General features: G+C 42.1%; 1 protein-coding gene across 1 annotated transcript in view; it reads right to left on the bottom strand.

The window, feature by feature from the left end:
• Nucleotides 1-2,046: 2,046 nt before the first annotated feature.
• hapln3 (hyaluronan and proteoglycan link protein 3) overlaps nucleotides 2,047-20,841 on the bottom strand; it is an 83,215-nt gene continuing 64,420 nt past the window's right edge. The window contains exons 3-5 of the mRNA XM_034175923.1: nucleotides 16,219-16,617; nucleotides 2,468-2,770; nucleotides 2,047-2,388 (exon numbers count right to left, since the gene is read on the bottom strand). Coding sequence (XP_034031814.1) covers nucleotides 2,111-2,388; nucleotides 2,468-2,770; nucleotides 16,219-16,617 — 980 coding nt within the window. The 3' untranslated portion in view covers nucleotides 2,047-2,110. The remainder of the gene's footprint in view (nucleotides 2,389-2,467; nucleotides 2,771-16,218; nucleotides 16,618-20,841) is intronic.

The raw sequence follows: 20,841 nt of genomic DNA, 5'->3' as shown, positions 1-20,841 counted from the left end.
TCCGGATATTCCACTGTTAAAGGAGATTTTTTTAATGAAAGACGTGTGGGCGGATTGCAGCGTCGGCTCGCAGCCGCCGCGACGCTCCGCCACAGGAAAAACACCTCTGTTGGAAGCCTTGAGGACAAGTTGGAACATCTCCAGCTGATAAACAATTTCTCATATACTCACTCCACTGAAAGCCATCAAAAGCCAACTGGATTTTAACAAATGGTTATCAACACGGAGGTGTTTTTCCTGTGCCGCCGCGCTGCGTCGGCTGCGTCCCGACGCGCGGACCCGTCCGCACGTCTTTCATTAAAAAAATCTCCTTTAACAGTGGAATATCCGGATAAAATGCTGAAACCGACTTCTTCTGAAACGTCTCTGTTCTCTCACGACGTCCTGGATCAACAGAGCCTGAAATGTGGAGGTTTTAAGCTTGAAACAGGCTGACGACGCTGCCTGAGAGCGCTGCACGACGTCTCGCACCGTGAAAAGTCCTTAAAGCAGCAGAATCACCTCAAAATCTCTCATCAGCTGTTAAAATTTTCACTGAAAACCAGCTTAATTTTTCGAACCATGTCCACTTCGATGTGTCTCACAGGTTTAGAAAAAATTTTGATCAAACAAAGCGCCAGTCTCTCAGCAACTTCTCAGACAAAGGAATTCCGATGAGGGGCTGGACGACTCCTCCCACAAGGAGTGCTCACAGGCGAATGACGTCACCGACAGGCATGGAAAAACTCACGCATGCGCACGAGGGTTCAAGCATGTCTGACGTAAAAACATATGAATGAAATCCATATAGTTTTTGAAAAAAATAAAAAGGACCTATAGTTTACGGACAGCCCTCGTAATCCATGTCAGATCTGCAATTCTGCTTTGAGAATTACTCAGTCATTTTTTATACCCAAGGGGGTATAAAAAAGGGGGTCATGGGGAGCTGGACCCTACCCAACAGCCATACAGCGTTGGGCAGCGGGTACACCATAGACAGGATGCCAGTCTATCACAGGGCCTCATATAGAAAGACAAACGCATTCACACCAGTCAAGTTAGAGTCACCAATTGACCTGACTTGCATGTCTCTGGAAGGTGTGAGGAAGCCGTAGCACCCAGAGGGATCTCACGCAAACACGAGAAGAGCAACTCCACACAGAAGGGACCAGGTGGGAAGCGATCCCATGACCTTCTTGCGATGAGGCTACAGTGCTGCTGTTGAGATATGAATACTAAAGTTTTGTCCTTGAAAATGTTATGTAATATTAACTTGAAAAATTGATTTTAGCCACAATGAAAAAAATATGTAAAACTAATTTGAAATATTATTGTTCCAGCCATATTCCTCCATGTTTTCAAAGTAATTTAACTACCAGTACCAAGTGTTGCCGCAGAAAGTCCCTCCACTTTGCGCAACAGTCTCCTTATGTAATTCAACTTTAATACTATTCATGTATTCACCTAAATAAGCAGCCAGTCTGCTCTGTGTCAGTCTGATCCTATCAGATCTCAGAGGCTAACCAGTGTCGAGTCTAGTTAGTACTTGGATGGGAGACCTCTTTGGAACACTGGGGGCTGTGTGTGTTTCTCCGGGTAAAACTGGAGTTGTGTCAGGAAGGGCATCCGGCGTAAAACTTGTGCCAAATACCGATGTAGATCTGGCTGTATCCGAATGGAAGCAGCTGAAAGGACAAAATATATTCAGCTAAATGCTCAATAAGCCTTTTCCAGTAAATATAACTGCAAAACCATTTGCCCTAAGTGGTTAATAACATGATACGGGTGTTTGTGAATTATTACTAATGCTCACTTGTGCATTTCTTGATAAAATACAGTATCTGCCTGAAAAAGGCCCATAGAATTGTAAGAACAATTTGCTGCCAACATAACTGAAGCCAAGAACAAATTAGAGGAAGATCTTTGTGGCCGTGACCCCGTAGACTTTTCCTGTTCAACAGTATTGGCCAAAAGATGTAGATATTTCAGAAGCTATCAATGAGTTTTATCATTCAATAATCAAATTGGAGTGATGACTCCGAGCAGCTCACATACTTACTAAGCTGATGTTGGAGTAGAGCTTTGAATTTTTTGGAATAAATCATTTCAGTCCATTGAGTCAAAGCAAAGTTTATCGATAACAGTATACTCCAAATTTCTGGTAAAGAGAGGGGAACCCAAAACTTCGCACCCCTGGTTCTGGGGGGCCACAGTTAACCCTGGCCCTTGTGATGGGGTAACGGACACTCCCGTCAGCCAACCAGCCAGCATCACAGCGGTCCAATCCCATCAGCCTCCAGGCGGCATACAGCTGGCCTACTTTGGCGATATGGCTGCCATCACTGACACACGCCTGGACTGCCTCTGTGAAGTTGAGCATGTCCGGGCTTTTTAGGAAGTAAACCGATCCTACAGCAGGACAGAATCACAGGTAAGGAGACAGCCACATGTCAACTATTCAGGTTTAACAACGTTCACACACGCTGACCTTTAATAGAAGCAGAGAAGCAGAAAGCATCATAGCGGTGAAGGAGAAGATGGCGCTGCCCGTAGCTGCGAACACCGGCAGCCAAGTCTGTGCCCCCACAGCCCCTACGTGGGACTGTAATGGGGTACTGCACCGTGCCATCAGCCAGCCAGCCGGCGTTACACCAATCTAACCCCTCCTCCCACGACGTGAAGAGCTGCTCAAACGTAGCCAGAGTGGCATCCTGCTCCTCACACGCTTGTTGGGCCTCCAGGAAGTTAAAGTGGTAGCGTCCTTTCTGGGAGTGGTAGGGGAAGACTATGCCTATGGAGAGAACGGTTGCATGGCAGATTCAAGCTCATACATAAACAACATTCCTGTTCAATTATTGAAATGTAAACATCCCGGTCAAACTGTAAATGATCCTTCATTATAACTATGAATGTTAAAAAAAAAAAAAAAAAAGAGTCCAAATGGTGGAGGAAATAAAAAAAGTGATCAGGTCTGCAGTGTGGGACAATATACAGTTTAAAACATATATATCTCCTCCCCAAACCATGATCCTCTATTCTGTATAAGTAATTCAAAAATTAAATGAAAATCAAATCTAAAACAAGTGACAACTAGAAGTTAAAACCATAACTCACAGACTTATAGATATGTCACGAGTTACAAATCCAACTGAACTAGAATATAGAAATAAAGATAAAATATAAATTCCATTAAATTAAGCTGCTGAAAGTAGAGAGTTCACTTATTTAACTATTATTACTGTAGCCGCTCACTCTGTAGTAAATCAGTATGATATTGTGTTTAAGACCACAAAATTCACTCCATTCTGGGTGGGGGGGGTGGGGGGGGGTGTCTGCTGCCAGCGGACGGACCAAGATGAAAAAGTTCAGAGGTAACCACCACAACAAACTTATCTGTTCACAGGGAGACTTCTTGAGCTGGTAGTCATAGTAAACAAGCAAAGGTCTCCAGTGTGTACAAAACTTTTCTGATGAGCCTCTAAGTGAGACTTTGATCTTCTCCAGTTTTAAAAGACCCATGATGTCATGTAACCAAACTTTAATTAAAGGAGGTTGAGAAAATTTCCAGAGCAAGAGAATTCTCTTACGTGCAATGAGAGAGGTTAAATGCTATAACGTTATTTTGAACGTCATGGTACGGAGGTTGTCTGGAGGTTTACCAAAAATTGCAATATGAGTATGTGAGGTTGGAATTAGGTTCACGTGTAATAACCCTGAAATGATTTCAAAGAACTGCTACCAGAAATCAGACAGCTTTGGGCATGCCCAAAACATCTGTGCGAGGTTGCATGGAGTCTGCTGACATCTATTACACTTATCATCAGTGGTGGGCACAGTTCTGATAACCGATAATTATCGAAGATAATGTTTTCATTATCTGATTATCTTTTCAGATAACTTTAAAAACCATTATCGGACTAATTATCTTCCGATAAATTTTTGTCCGATAATTTTTAGACCGTTAACGTGGTAAACAAAGCTGAACAGCTACAAACACTTATAAATTTTTAAATCAGTTGAGCACCTACCTGTTAAATGTTTCATAGCATATGTGTAGTTCTACTCTCTGCAAAACAGAGGAGAGCTGCTTCTAAAAGAAACTGCTCTATCCTCTGCAGGCAAAGGAGAACTTGCCACAAAAAAACTAATTTATTTTAATCCCATACTGATCCATGGGCAATATCACCCAAGTCATCCAGACGCATACATTTTTAACTTATGGTTCAAATTTTAACCAAACTAATTTCAGACAATTATTTAAATTAACATCACATCTGAAGTTTTATAAAGTGAAAATATCAGATATATGTTTTAGTTTTAAAGTAATTCTCTAATTTTTAAGGTTTTAGTGTGGACATGCTGTGTCCAGGTGCATTATGGGTAGGATAGGGTAATCTTAGTACGTTCACGACATGAGAAATGCATTTGAGACACTCTGATCAGGCTCCACAGACAACAGCATTAAACTCTAGTGCCTAAAACTCTTGTGAATATATTCTCTGGGTTTATAGACGTTATTGTGTTTGCGTTTATTAAATTCCACATATCTTAAACATAGCAACACAGATTATCTGGAATTTTGTTTTGGCAAGTTTTCAAGGTCTCTACTGCCATCTACTGGCCAGTAATGTTCATGGCAGTATTCGCCCTGAAGCTGGGCTGATATTTTCAATCACTGTACTCGGTTCCAGCTCAAAGTGTACGACAGAACCGCACAGTGTAAGAGTTCAGAGCGTACGATTTATGTTCTCACACACGTACGTTCAAAAACCACACGTCGGACTCGTGTTTCCAGAAGCAAAACGTAAACAGAAGCTTTTTTTTTAAACTTAATTTACAAAAACTTTCCATGGGAGACATCAAAGTTTAAAAAAAAAAACATTACAAGACAGGTTTGCGTTATTTGCACAGGCACAGTGCGAGAGGTTGGACAGTTGTAGCGCTTCAGCAGCGGGATACCCTCACGATGGCCGACCAGAATATCAAACAGGTTTGATTTTCATCTGACCATACAACGGCGATCAGGAGGTGGTTGTGAGATGTTAAACACAGCTCGTTACTGCATGTATACTAAATGATGCAAGACAAGCGATTAACCTGAAACTCGGTGCGATCCAAAAAATTCTCGCACAAATGAAAAATCATCTGAAAAAGGGCCAAAACTCGCACTGGCACCAGTAGATCATGGCAGTGTTCTATTTATTTTGACACCAGTTATATCGGACGGTTATCTAATTACAACTTGCCTTTTTTTTTTTTTTTTGAAAAAGGCTTTTTTTTTTTTACAAATAAAAAATTGCATATTTTACAAAAGCACATTTATCTAAACACCAACACGCAACACACCTCACATTAACGTGTTAGTTTACATAGAATGAATGAGCCAACCAATCAGTGTTAGCGGAGGCACATTTTATGTTGGGAAAGTGTAGTGACACGGACCCACAACAGGGGACTCAAATGATCGGACAATGAAAGAGTCGAATATGAACACTTTACTGTTGTGAAAGAGCACAACAAAAACACAGAGGATTACAAAATTTGAGCAAACAGTCAATCCACAAAGGTGACGTGTGGGCAGGCTCGAGGATAGAAGACGTCTGTCCTGAGAAGAACCGGAACCACACGATTTCCTCTGCCACTGAACCTGGAGAATACTGGAGCCGCCAAGTTCCGAGTCCCCAGGTGGCCACCGTCTCCGAGTGTCGGATCTGGTACTGCTGGCGAGGAGCAAAAACAGTCATATGTGGGTACGTGCACACCCAGTAACAACAATGGTGGGAATTCCACCTCCACCTCTAACACACACTCGTGCAGCTCCTGTCGAACCACTTATCTGGTTGGGGTGTGAAGCGAAGCCGTCGCTGATCACACCAAACGCCAATCTCTCAGATAGGGAACACCACAGGAAAGCGGCTGCAAAAAGAGTTCAGACTAAGACACAGTTTAGTGTTAAGGCTGAGAATATTACCTTCACAGGTAGATGATATCTCGGCAACGAGGTGGAGATGACGTCCGGTTTTTATGGAGTGGAATGATGAAGTGTAGATGGATGACAGCTGTCATGAGATAATGAGTGACAGCTGTCGCCCCGGGCTGTGTCCGTGGCGGCAGCGCCCTCTCGTGCCTGAAGCCCGCACTTCAGGCAGGGCGCCCTCTGGTGGTGGGCCAGCAGTACCTCCTCTTCTGGCGGCCCACACAACATTTTACCCAGAATGACATCTGTCTGTGTTTCTTACAAAACTTCAGAATTAGTAAAATATTGAACATTAAAAGATATACAGTGAGGAAAATAAGTATTTGAACACCCTACAATTTCACCCACTTAGAAATCATGGAGAGGTCTGAAATTCTCATCTTAGGTGCATGTCCACTGTGAGAGACATAATCTAAAAAAAAAAAAAAAAAAAAATCTGGAAATCACAATGTATGATTTTTTTAAATAATTTTTTTTGTATGTTACTGCTGCAAATAAGTATTTGAACACCTGTGAAAATCAATGTTAATATTTGGTACAGTAGCCTTTCTTTGCAATTACAGAGGTCAAACGTTTCCTGTAGTTCTTGACCAAGTTTTCACACACTGCAGCAGGGATTTTGGTCAACTCCTCCATACAGATCTTCTCTAGATCTTTCAGGTTTGGAGTTTCAGCTCCCTCCAAAGATTTTCTATTGATTTCAGGTCTGGAGACTGGCCAGGCCACTCCAGGACCTTGAAATGCTTCTTACGGAGACCCTCCTTAGTTGCCCTGGCTGTGTGTTTGGGGTCAATGTCATGCTGGAAGACCCAGCCATGACCCATCTTCAATGCTCTTACCGAGGGAAGGAGGTTGTTTGCCAAAATCTCGCAATACATGACCCCATCCATCCTCCCTTCAATACGGTGCAGTCGTCCTGTCCCCTTTGCAGAAGAGCACCCCCAGAGTATGATGTTTCCACCCCCATGCTTCACGGTTGGGATGGTTTTCTTGGGGTTGTTCTCATCCTCTAAACATGGTAAGTGGCGTTGATTCCAAAAAGCTCTATTCTGGTCTCATCTGACCACATGAACTTCTCCCATGCCTCCTCTGGATCATCCAGATGGTCACTGGTGAACTTCAGACAGACCTGGACATGTGCTGGATTGAGCAGGGGGACCTTGCTGCCCTGCAGGATTTTAAACCATGACAGCATCATGTGTTACTAATGTAATCTTTGTGACTCTGGTCCCAGCTCTCTTCAGGTCATTGACCAGGTCCTCCTGTGTAGTTCTGAGCTTTCTCAGAATCATCCTTACCCCACAAAGTGAGATCTTGCATGGAAACCCAGACTGAGGGAGATTGAGTCATCTTGTGTTTCTTCCACTTTCTCATAAATAATCATAACAGTTGTTGTCTTCTACCAAGCTGCTTGCCTGTTGTCCTGTAGTCCATCCCAGCCTTGTGCAGGTCTACAGTTTTGTCCCTGGTGTCCTTAGACAGCTCTTTGGTCTTGGCTATGGTGGACAGGTTGGAATGTGATTGATTAAATGTGTGAACAGGTGTCTTTTATACAGGTAACAAAGTTCAAACAGGTGCAATTAATACAGGTAAAGAGTGCAGAATAAGAGGGCTTCTTAAAGAAAAATTAACAGGTCTGTGTGAGCCAGAATTGTTTCTGGTTGGTAGGTGTTCAAATACTTATTTGCAGCAGTAACATACTAATAAATTATTTAAAAAAATCATACATTGTGATTTCCAGATTATTATTATTATTATTATTTTTAGATTATGTCTCTCATGGTGGACATGCACCTAAGATGAAAATTTCAGACCCCTCCATGATTTCTAAGTGGGTGAACTTGCAAAATCGCAGGGTGTTCAAATACTTTTTTTCCTCACTGTATATCTTAACTTTGCACAAATGACAGAATTGATATTAATGGAGTTAATCTATCAGTATTCATTTTATTTACACCAAACCATAAGTCAGCATTGCTTTATTTTCCAAGACCTCCACCTGACGGCAGCGTTGTGATTGAGTAGAGCAGGGGTGGCCAAGTTCGGTCCTCGAGAGCCACATTCCTGACACTCTTAGTTGTCTCCTTGCTCCAACACACCTGAATCCAATGAAAGACTCGTTAGCAGACTTTTAATGAGCCTTTCATTGAATTCAGGTGTGTTGGAGCAGGGAGACAACTAAGAGTGTCAGGAATGTGGCTCTCCAGGACCGAACTTGGCCACCCCTGGAGTAGAGAGTTGAGCTTTGTGGCTGCTCTCAGCTGCATTTGTGCTGCAAGCCATGTAGTAAACTGGAGCTTCCAGCAGGGGCAGGACGCTCAAAGACAGAAGTGCTGACTCATTGTTTGGGTATGTCGTCGCCTTTGATTAGAGGTGGGCGATACCGGGAATTTTGGTATTGATCCGAAACCAGGTAAATAGACACCCAGTATTACCGATACTGATACGTTTTCATATTTAAGGTTCATAGATCCAAAGGATCCAAAAGACCTGAGGTAGAGGGCTGACAAACCACAATACAAGGGTGCGCTGTGAGAGTAGACTTTGTGAATCTGCGTGCGCAGCAGTCAGTGCGTGCGGGAGAGAAAAACGCTTGAGTATCGATCTTTTTACACGAGGATCATTCAATATCAATACCAGCATTGGTATCGATATTATCGATATTAGGATCAATCCGCCCACCTCTACCTTTGATGCTTCCAGAAACGATTGTGGTGTTAAAACTCAAAATCAGCTTGTTAGTAGTTGCAAGTGTGCCGGAGACAATACTGGAATTTATCGGTTATCTGTAACTTCCGATACATTTTTGGGTGGTTTATCGTTTAAGCTTTATCAAAGAAAACGTTTCAGTTATTTGATTATCTGTTATCAAAGTTAATTTTTTGGTTATCTGTGCCCACCACTGCTTATCATTAAATTTGTCTGGAAAAAAGTTTAGAAAGTTTTTCTTTACTGTAGTGTAGATGGTGAATTACTTTGAACTGAATTAATGAGAGTCTGGCACACTGGATGAAGACTGAATTGCCCCCAGAGCTCTCTGGGGGCAGTTCTCGCAACAACAAAAAAAACACCTCCGTGTTGTAAACCATTCAGAATATTCAGACGGCTTTCGATGGCTTTCAGTCGAGTGAGTATCCGAGAAATTGTGTAACAGCTGGACATGCCCCAACATGTCCTGTGAGACTTCCAACACGAAGGTGTTTTTTTGTTGTGCGCCATGAGCGGCTCCATGCCGACGCACGAAATCCTTCACACGTCTTTCATTAAAATCTCCTGTAACAGTGGAATGTGCCACAAAAGTGCTGTCCAGCTCTCTTGCCATTTCTGTGGTAGTCACACGATGTCCCGGATCAACACAGCGTTCAGTTTAGAAATTATCTGGTTGTTCCAGCCTGTCGATGGCCACTCGGTGCGCCGTGCGCCCTCCGCCGTTGTGGGCCGTCTTTAAAAAGGTTTTAACAGTCCTTAATCCGTGTGACGCCGACAGAATCTTCACCGATATCCATCTGAATCTTTCGAATGGTTTCCAACTGGCTGTCTCTAACAGTTTCTGAAAAAACTTTCATGGAGCAAAGCGGCAGCCTCTCAGCCATTTCCCAGACAAAAGAAATCCGACGAGGGGGCTGGACCAGTGCTCACTCAAAGCCTGCCCACAGGCGAATGACGCAACCGACAGGCGTGAAAAAACTCACGCATGCACACGAAGGTTCAAGCTTGGCTGATGCAATTACACGTGATTCAAATCCATATAGTTTTTGAAAAAAATAAAAAGGTCCGTTACTTTTTGGACTGACCTCGTAGTTTGGACTATCTATGACTGAATGTTATGGAGTTATGGGGTAAAAACAGCAAAAATGGTGACAAAGGTCAGTGTCAGTTTGTACAGGGGTCAAAAGATAAAGCTGCTCCAATTTTGGTAAAACATGATGCAAATTATTAGTTGGGTTAACAGTGTTTTAAAAATGAATAGTTTGGACCATGTATCATGCTTAGTTATCATGTTATGGGGTAACATATGTCACATGTCAGAGAATCCAGTGGACGTTGACATTGTTTGACCTTTATTTTGGAGACCAAACATTCAACACAATCAAAACTATTCCATTTATTAATCCTATTAGCTCAACCAATAATTTGCATGACTTTTTACCAAAATTGGAGGAACATTAACTTTTGACCCCTGTACAAACTGAAACTGACCTTTGTCACCATTTTTGCTGTTTTTACCCCATAACTTGATCATTCAGTCATAGATAATCCAAACTACACCTTTTTGGAATCTATATTATCAGACAAATAATGTGGTGTAATTTTCAAAATGATTTGAGCATTTTTAATTTTGACCCCTGTGTAATTCTTCAATTGACCCCTACCTGGCCGCCAAGTGAAAATTCAAGTGGCCAGTTGGTTTGTTCAAAAGAGTAATATCTAAGGAGTATTTTTGCCAACTTTGGTGCTTGTATCACTATTTGCACGATTGTTTCAGTTATCTGCTGCACTATAAGTGGTTATTGCAAATGGGAGAAGCTAAGGGGAGAGTGAGCCATCCAAAGTGACGTCTTATTTGTGCCCAAATTTTCAATGTCTCAATTACTACAGGATTAGAGGTAAAGCTCAATGGGGAAAAGAGTAGAGTGCTACAGGTCAGGGCCAGTAGTGAAGAAGAGCAGGAAGCTGACTCACTACAGCACCATCATGGGTTGGTGGGAAAAAAAACAGGATATTATTTTGTGCACATTGGCAGCCCAATAATTTTTGAATAGGCTAGGAAGTCCAAGACCTCCAGTTGGTTTGTCCCTGCATAGAAGTGCACGGTTTGCCCTGGGTCTTTTACTGGCCCAGGAGAATGACGATATTGTCATTTAAAGTAGAAAAAAGGCTTTGGGTAGAAAGATGGGAAGGCACTGAAAAACATATAAGTATCTTGGTAACACATTAATTTTTAAAATTTGTATCCTACCCACTAGCGATAATGGCAAGTAATTCCATCGTTGCAAATCAGACTTGACTGTAGTTGTTAATGCAGTGATATTTTCTTCACATATTGTTCTTAGGGATCGACAAATATTAATGCCTAGGTATTTAAATCCATTTTTAGCTATATTAAAAGGTATAACAGATGACTGCAGGTCAATGGCTAATTGGTTAATCGGTTAGTATTCGCTTTTTGCAATGTTTAATTTATATCTAGATAACTGACTAAAAGAGTCTAATAACTTTAGAATGTGTGGGATGCTTGTCAGTGGGTCACTCACATAGAGGAGCAGATTGTCTGCATATAGTGACACTTTATGTTTAATGCCAAATCTTTCAATCCCCCCGAAATGCTTTTCCATCTTCAGTGCGACAGAGAGTGGTTCAATTGCCAATGCAAATAATAATGGGGACAGTGGACATCCCTGACGTGTTCCCCGAAACAGTGAGAATGGAGAGGAGCACTGATTATTTGTGCACACAGAGGCAACGGGGGAGGAATAGAGTAACCTGACCCATGAAATAAAGTCAGAATTAAATCCAAAACATCTCAAGGAGAAAAAGAGATAGGTCCACTCCACCCGATCAAATGCCTTCTCTGCATCAAGTGAAATGATGGCCTGTGGAACACATGAAGAAGACTAGGGGAGAATGACTGAGTTATCTTCTAATATTAGAGTATGAATGTCTTCCTCTTATGAATCCTGTCTGGTCATCTCAAACTATCAGAGGCATGACTAATTCCAATCGATGAGCAAGAACCTTTGCTAGTATTTTGACCTCTACAGGGAGCAGTGATATTGGCTGATAAGAACTGCAGTTCAGTGGATCCTTTCCCTTTTTTAAAATTAAAGAGCTGGAAGCTTGTATGAGTGTAGGAAGTAGGGTGCCTTGTTTAAATGAATAATTGAACATTTCAAGTAGCAATGGTGGTAATTGATCTGAAAACCTTTTGTAAAATTCAACGGGGTATCCATCTGGACCTGGGGATTTGCCACTGTTCATGGATTGTATCGCTTCCTTAATTTCTTGGAGAGTGAGAGGAGAATCTAGTCTAAAGGTAATGCACGGGAGAAACTTTAGGTAGAACCAACTTGTCAAAAAAGTCAGCCATCTGTTTATCATCTACGAGGGATTCTGAGGTATATAGTTGAGGAAAAAAGTACCTAAAAGTGTCATTTATTTTGTCAGGGTCCTGAGAAATTGATCCTGAATCATTTCTTATTTGAATAATTTGGTTTGATGCCACCTTTGCCTTCAACTGATGAGCTAAGAGGCATCCAGCTCTATCTCCATGCTCATACATCAGCCCCTGAGCACGGAGAAGAAGCTGTTCAGCCTCTGAAGTTGAGAGAAGGCCCAGTTCTGTTCAAATTTTTATCCTTTCTTTATATAAATCTGGTGTATATGTAGACGCAAGAGTATTATCTAGATTTGTAATGGCGTCTTCTGTTTCCCTCTGTCTAGCTCTACGTGTTTTCTTTGCATGAGAGGTGAACAAAATAATTTTACCCCAATGTAAGCATAGAAAAAATGTATTGAGTCAGTAATGCTTTTACAGAAGTTAACATCAGCCAGCAAGAGGGTCAAGCCTCCAGTGTCTAAATCTCTTTGGCTTCATGCTAAAGTGAAGGTCTAGACTTACTGTGGCATGGTCTGACACTGTTATGGGTAAGTACTGGGTAGATACAATAGTTGGAATTACTTTTTTACCTATTAAAAAATAATCTATTCTAGGGAATGAACGGTGCACACGAGAGAAGAAGGAATATTGTTTTGCAGAGGGATACAAAAGACCCCAGGGATCTACAAGTCCATATTGACTCATGAATGTAGAAAACATCTGGGACATTTTCATTGCAGTTAAAGAAGATCATGGGCTACACCTGTCCAAGGATGTGTTTATCACACAATTCATATCCCCTCCCATTATCAGCAAATGAGAGTCTAAATTTGGAATGGCAGTGAACAATGAACTTACAAAATTATGATCATTCCAATTGGGTGCATAGACGGACCCTAATATAACCGGCTTTTCATACAGTGTGCCAGTGACAATTACATAATGCCCGTTTGAGTCTGTTATTATTTTATCCTTAATAAAATTGACATTTTTCCTGAATAATATGGCTGTGCCCCTTGTTTTAAGATTGAATTTGGAATGTAAAATTTGTTCAACCCATGGTCTACATCATTTTCTTATGTCAGAGTTACACAGGTGTGTCTCCTGAAGAAACATTATGTCTGCATTGAGGTCTTTTATATGTGTCAAAATTTTAGTGCGTTTGATCGCAGCATTTAGCCACCAGTGTGTAATGAGATGATCCTCACAGCTCGCCCGCCAGCAGCACCCCCCACTGTTACGTTGGCCATATTCCAGTCTCAAACAGCCAAGTTGCCTGATCAGTCTCAAGGAGCGAGCGGCGAGATGTAAATGGACTTTTCCTCAAGTGCTTGAATTCGTTGATCCTGTAGTTCAGCATGTGATTCCAGCATATCAATTCGCTGACCATGGTCTGGTATCGCCAGATGTATTTTTTTCAAGCCTCAGTTCCAGTGAACAATATTTTAAAGTCAACTGTGATGCTCGCTCGGTGATCTTCTAGCATGGCGGCTATGCTACTTAGCGTCATGCTGTTGTCCGACAAGGAAGTGTCCGCTTCGCTCTTTTTAGACGCTTTAGATGGCTTTGACATATTCCCAGGGATAAATAAAAGTCTGATAATAGCTTTCCACTTCAAGTCCATCAGGGATTTTTAAAAGAAAATGTAGTTTTACCAGTTGTCACTGCAAGAGACTGAAATTACGCTGCCTTCACATGTTCACCCAAACCGGAAGTCAGTTTAGAACATATTTAATATCTCCACCAATAGACACCAATATTACTGAGGGGTGGATGTGATCACCCCAGTCTGTTTGTTTCATGACAAAAGACCTCAAAATGTAGCCAACGCTGTCAAGTGTGTCGGTAGCATGAGCAGCATGAGTGTCACCCCTTTGAGTCTGGTCCACTTGAGGTTTCTTCCTCAAATCATCAGAGGGAGTTTTTCCTTATCATTGTCGCCGCTTTTCCTTACCATTGTCGCCTATGTGTGCTCGCTCTAGGGGTTGGTAAGGTTAGACCTTACTTGCATGAAGCGCCTTGAGGCAGCTTTGTTATGATTTGATGCCATATAAATGAAATTAATTGAATTCAACCATTTCAAACTATTTGTGGGAGGAGATGGTATTGGGGAAAGGAAGAGTGGATTAAATTTTGGTGGTGAACTGTGTTTTTACCTTGACTGCTTTCTTTTACCTTTCTGCAATACCAAGTGGCTTTAAAAAGATGCATTGTTCAAATTGGCCACTAGGTGGCAGCACCACTCAAAACCATGGCTAAAAAAACTGTTGGCAAATACCATGGACCACAACTGGCTGTCAGAGCTTTTCAGAGTTTTGTCGTATGATCTTAAGTAGATTGATAATCACAGCCAGTGTGTGCACAGATTGAGTCTCTTGTCAATTTGTCTGCATATAAACGTGAAAAGTACTAATCACCGTTGCGAAATACACAAGGAATTATATACTCAACAAAAATATAAACGCAACACTTTTGGTTTTGCTCCCATTTTGTATGAGATGAACTCAAAGATCTAAAACTTTTTCCACATACACAATATCACCATTTCCCTCAAATATTGTTCACAAACCAGTCTAAATCTGTGATAGTGAGCACTTCTCCTTTGCTGAGATAATCCATCCCACCTCACAGGTGTGCCATATCAAGATGCTGATTAGACACCATGATTAGTGCACAGGTGTGCCTTAGACTGCCCACAATAAAAGGCCACTCTGAAAGGTGCAGTTTTATCACACAGCACAATGCCACAGATGTCACAAGATTTGAGGGAGCGTGCAATTGGCATGCTGACAGCAGGAATGTCAACCAGAGCTGTTGCTCGTGTATTGAATGTTCATTTCTCTACCATAAGCCGTCTCCAAAGGCGTTTCAGAGAATTTGGCAGTACATCCAACCAGCCTCACAACCGCAGACCACGTGTAACCACACCAGCCCAGGACCACCACATCCAGCATGTTCACCTCCAAGATCGTCTGAGACCAGCCACTCGGACAGCTGCTGAAACAATCGGTTTGCATAACCAAAGAATTTCTGCACAAACTGTCAGAAACCGTCTCAGGGAAGCTCATCTGCATGCTCGTCATCCTCATCGGGGTCTCGACCTGACTCCAGTTCGTCGTTGTAACCGACTTGAGTGGGCAAATGCTCACATTCGCTGGCATTTGGCATGTTGGAGAGGTGTTCTCTTCAACTCTATGCGAAGGAGATGTGTTGCACTGCATGAGGCAAATGGTGGTCACACCAGATACTGACTGGTATCCCCCCCCCAATAAACAAAACTGCACCTTTCAGAGTGGCCTTTTATTGTGGGCAGTCTAAGGCACACCTGTGCACTAATCATGGTGTCTAATCAGCATCTTGATATGGCACACCTGTGAGGTGGGATGGATTATCTCAGCAAAGGACAAGTGCTCACTATCACAGATTTAGACTGGTTTGTGAACAATATTTGAGGGAAATGGTGATATTGTGTATGTGGAAAAAGTTTTAGATCTTTGAGTTCATCTCATACAAAATGGGAGCAAAACCAAAAGTGTTGCGTTTATATTTTTGTTGAGTGTACTTCCAATATTGACAGACAGCCCGTGAAAGTGTCATAAAAGTCTTAAAAACTATCCCGGAAATAATCTTCAGTCTGACCATAAAGAAAAAACAATCGACTCCCCCGTGTCTCTGCTTCAGCCCTGTACACGAATGAGTTTGCGTTTACGCAGCCAAACTGTATATTTTCGTGTGTTTCATGATTCTGCATATATCTGCATGTGATTCTAGGAGAAACCTGTTGCATCAGATCCCATGTAGATCCATCCAGCAACATATGAGATTCAAGCAAATGCAACTGGCAATTTATAGCAGAACCATCAAATGTGTGTTGCATTGATAAGCAATTTAAAAAAGTAATCAACTTCCAACAGGAAAAGCTTTGGGTAGTTGTTGCTCACTTACTCCAACTAGTACATGGAGACCTGCATCAGGCCCATTACATAACATTCTGATGGAGCATCAGCTACCAGCACTACAGCCACATTACGCATTTCCCCAAGCATGATCCAGCACACTGTTGTGTGTAATGCTACCAAACCTGACCTAATTGATCCTGAAAGTGAGCAAAGTATATGTATATTAAGCTTTAAAACTTTCTCTCCCAGCGGTGCACCCTGCTCACCCCTCAGCTCCAGCTCCACCGTCACGCTCTCATCCTCCAGGCCATCAATCACCTCACAGCGGTACTGCCCTATGTCATTGAGTTGCAGCTCATTGATCACGAGGGACATGTCTCCTGGAGCTGAGCGACGCAGGCGAACACGTCCTCGGAAGCTGCCGTAGCTGCGGTGACGATTGCCCATGGCAACCATAACCTCAGTCTCCCGGGTGAATGCTGCAGGGGAAGCAGGTGCACTGATGCTGTTGGCAGGCAACCAGGACCATTTGACACGGGTCCTGCGCGGGGCGGTGAGCTCAGGCTCATAGTGGTACTGACAGGGAAGGATGACGCTGCTCCCTCTGGTGGCCGACACCAAAGGCTGCGGGGATTCCACGTGGAGACGCACTCCGTTGAAGTAGACTAGAAAAAACAAAGAAAAGACAATTATGTATAACACATGCTAACCAGTGGAATACAATTCATGGAGTTGTAGTAAAAAAAACTTTCTGCATATGCCTTTAATCATAACATCACAAACATTCTTTAGAACACATACTCTTGCAGTCACATGAAGGACAATGATTATTTGTGTGCTTGACTACAAATGATTCACTGCTGGACTCACCCACCACAAAATGACTAAAGATGTACAATAGCTCATGACAGATGTATGGACCACTGAGAATGGCTCCAGCAACCCCCTCTCCCCCGCCAAGCCTCAATTCGAAAAGACGAGAATAGAATCAATGAATGAATGAATGCAATAGATTTGGATGAATGTTTGAGTGCAATCATGATATTTGCATGAATTGAAAGATGGAACACACAATTCAACAATCAATCAATCAACATTGATTTTTAAAGCCCTTTACAGCAGTCAGACGGTGTCCAAAGTGCTTTACAGTAAAATCAAAGGTCAAGAATTCACAAAAATAAACACACAACAGAGTTAAAACAGAACATAAAAACAAAACATGTCACAGCACCACGAGGTATTACAGACCACTTTAAATAAATAAGTCTTGAGCTTTGATTTGAAAAATGCTGGGTCAGGAATAGTGTGTACAACCCCAATTCCATTGAAGTTGGGACGTTGTGTGAAATGTAAATAAAAACAGAATACAATGATTTGCAAATCTTCTTCAACCTATATTCAACTGAATACAACACAAAGACAAGGTATGCTTAAAACTGTGTTACATCACCTTTCCTTCTAACAACACTCAATAAGCATTTGGGAACTGAGGACACTAATTGTGAGTGTCATGATTGGGTATAAAAGGAGCATCCCCAATAGGCCCAGCCGTTCACAAGCAAAGATGGGGCAAGGATCACCACTTTGTGAACAACTGCGTGAAAAAATAGTCCAGCAGTTTAAGAACAATGTTCAATTGCAAGGAATTTAGGGATTCCATCATCTAGAGTCCATAATATAATCAGAAGATTCAGAGAATCAGCTGCAGCTTTTTGAACGGAATCTGCCATTTCCCATCCTTTGCGCCTTTGTTTATCATCCACCAAAATATAATAAGGACTTTATAAATGACTATATATATATATATATATATATATATATATATATATATATATATATATATATATGGATCGAGTGGCCCATGGCGGCGGTGGGGTTATGGTATGGGCAGGTGTCTGTTATGGACGAAGAACACAGGTGCATTTTATTGATGGCATTTTGAATGCACAGAGATACTGTGACAAGATCCTGAGGCCCATTGTTGTGCCATACATCCAAGAACATCACCTCATGTTGCAGCAGGATAATGCACAGCCCCATGTTGCAAGGATCTGTACACAATTCTTGGAAGCTGAAAATGTCCCAGTTCTTGCATGGCCAGCATACTCACCGGACATGTCACCCATTGAGCATGTTTGGGATGCTCTGGACCGGCGTATACGACAGCGTGTACCAGTTCCTACCAATATCCAGCAACTTCGCACAGCCATTGAAGAGGAGTGGACCAACATTTCACAGGCAACAATTGACAACCTGATCAACTCTATGCGAAGGAGATGTGTTGCACTGCATGAGGCAAATGGTGGTCTAACCAGATACTGACTGGTATCCCCCCCCCAGTAAAACAAAACTGCACCTTTCAGAGTGGCCTTTTATTGTGGGCAGTCTAAGGCACACCTGTGCACTAATCATGGTGTCTAATCAGCATCTTGATATGGCACACTTGTGAGGTGGGATGGATTATCTCAGCAAAGGAGAAGTGCTCACTATCACAGATTTAGACTGGTTTGTGAACAATATTTGAGGGAAATGGTGATATTGTGTATGTGGAAAAAGTTTTAGATCTTTGAGTTCATCTCATACAAAATGGGAGCAAAACCAAAAGTGTTGCGTTTATATTTTTGTTGAGTGTATGTCCTGGTAGACAGGAGAATATCTGACCATGTACCTGTGCTGTTCACTTTGATGCTTCCCTGTTTTGCGGATAAACCACCTGCCTCTGAGTGCCACCGGTGCACTATTAACCCTTCGACTGGCACACAGTTTTCTGCTGTTTTTAATGATTCATTTTTTGTGTACACTTGATGGAAAATGTGGTCTCAGTGCTGATGAGATATTGTCTGTCTTTAACTCCACATACACGGAGATCTCGGACGGTGTCGGTCCTCTTAGGTTAAGGAGCTCTAAACCACGCTCACAGCCATGCTTAAACGAGTCAACACGCACCCTCAGACGCGCATGTAGACGCGCTGAGAGAAAATGGAAAAAAGATCATCTCATTGTATCTCGACAAATTCTTCATGGCTGTATGTTTGCTTATCAGACAGCTATCAAAGCTGCTAAAATAACCTATTTCTCTACTTTAGTTAGAAATAATTGCCATAAGCCTCAGGTCCTGTTCAACGTCTTGAACTCTCTTATTAATCCCAGTGATGTCTCCCCTCTTGTGCCAATGCCTGCACTCTGAAACAATGTTTTACCTTTTCTTTTTTTTTTTAAATCACAAACATGTCTGCCCTTAGTAGACCAGCTCATTCAGTCGTTAGACCCATCACAGACTCAGATTTTTCTCTGGGCTCTGCTGCCCTCAATCATTTTAAGCCTTTGTCCATCTCCAAAATTTCTGATGTAGTCAATCATCTGCATCCTACAAATTGTTCTTTATACATCATTCCTCCTCAGAAGTTTTTGTTTCAGTGGGAGCCACAATTTTGTTGCTGGTTAACACAAGCCTCAGCTCTGGCTGTGTGCCCTTAGCTTTTAAACATGCTGTGGTGAAACCTTTAATTAAAAAGAAAAATGGTGATCCTTCCATCCTTTCAAATTTTAGGCCCATATCTCAACTCCCCTTTTTATCCGAAGTGTAAGAGAGAGCGGTCTACATCCAGTTGCAGTCATTTTTAACTCAGCATGACATTTAAGAAAAGTTTCAGTCTGGCTTCAAACCCAGACATAGCACCAATACTGCTCTACTGAGACTTTTCAATGATTTGATTTTAGCTGCTGACTCACGTAGTCCTGCCATCCTGATGCTTTTAGACTTGTCAGCTGCCTTTACACAGTGGACCACGCGATTCTGCTGCATCGTCTCGAGCACTGTGTGGACATTACAGACTCTGCTCTCGCCTGGTTCAGTTCTTACCTCACAAAGCATAGCTTTTCTGTGCAGCTGGGCCACTTTTCTTCAGATATGGCCCCACTGACCTGTGGAGTCCCTCAAGGCTCCATTCTAGGTCCTATTCTTTTCCTTTTGTACATGATGCCTCTCATCATTGGTATCTTTCAAAAATACCAAGATTCATTACATTGCTTTGCCGATGATGTCCTGATTTTCCAGTCACTAAGGTCATTATGCAATGACTCAATGCAGCCTTTATTGGATTGTTTGAGTGAGGTCAGATCTTGGATGAGTGCTAATCTATTAAATGTTAATGAATCCAAGACTGAGGTTATCCTGTTTGGGGGGAGCACATCCACAGCCTGCTTTGCTGGTGTCCTGGGTCCACTGGGTTCTGACATTCATCCCTGTATGAGGAACCTTGGGGTGATTTTTGACAGCCATTTTGAATTTGATAAGCAGATCAGTGCTGTTGTTAAAACAAGTTTCTTCCAACTCCGTCTTTAAGCCAAGTCCAAGCCATATTTCTCTAGGACTGACCTTGATAAAGTTATCCATATCTTCATCATAAGTACACTAGATTACTGTAACTCTCTGCACATTGGCTTGATGAAACCTCTCTAAACCACCTTGAGCTTATTCAGAACGCTGCTGCTCATCTTCTTTTGGGAAAGAAAAAGTTTGACCACATTACGGCGGTCTTGGCTACTCTCCACTGGCTTCCAGTCCATTACCGCATTGATTTTAAACTTCTTTTAATTGTCTATAAAGCCATCAATGGCCTGGCCGCAGTGTATCTTTCAGAGCTTTTTTTCCTTACACCCCAACCAGAGCCTTAAGGTCTTCTGTCCAACTGTTGCTGGAGGTGCCTATAACCAGATTAAAGACAAGAGGTGACAGAGCCTTTGCAGCAGCTGCCCCCAGGCTCTGAAATAGTCTCTTCTTTAATATTAGATCATCCCTGTCCCCAGAGATTTTTAAGTCCTCTTTAAAATCCTATTTCTTTTCTCTGGTGTTTCCTAAATGAGTGATTAGATCTCTATTTCACCTT

This window comes from Thalassophryne amazonica, chromosome 8 (assembly GCF_902500255.1).
Source record: "Thalassophryne amazonica chromosome 8, fThaAma1.1, whole genome shotgun sequence".
Lineage (NCBI taxonomy): Eukaryota > Metazoa > Chordata > Actinopteri > Batrachoidiformes > Batrachoididae > Thalassophryne > Thalassophryne amazonica.
Note: the sequence above shows the minus strand (reverse complement) of the source record. Positions and strands in the feature narration are given on the sequence as shown.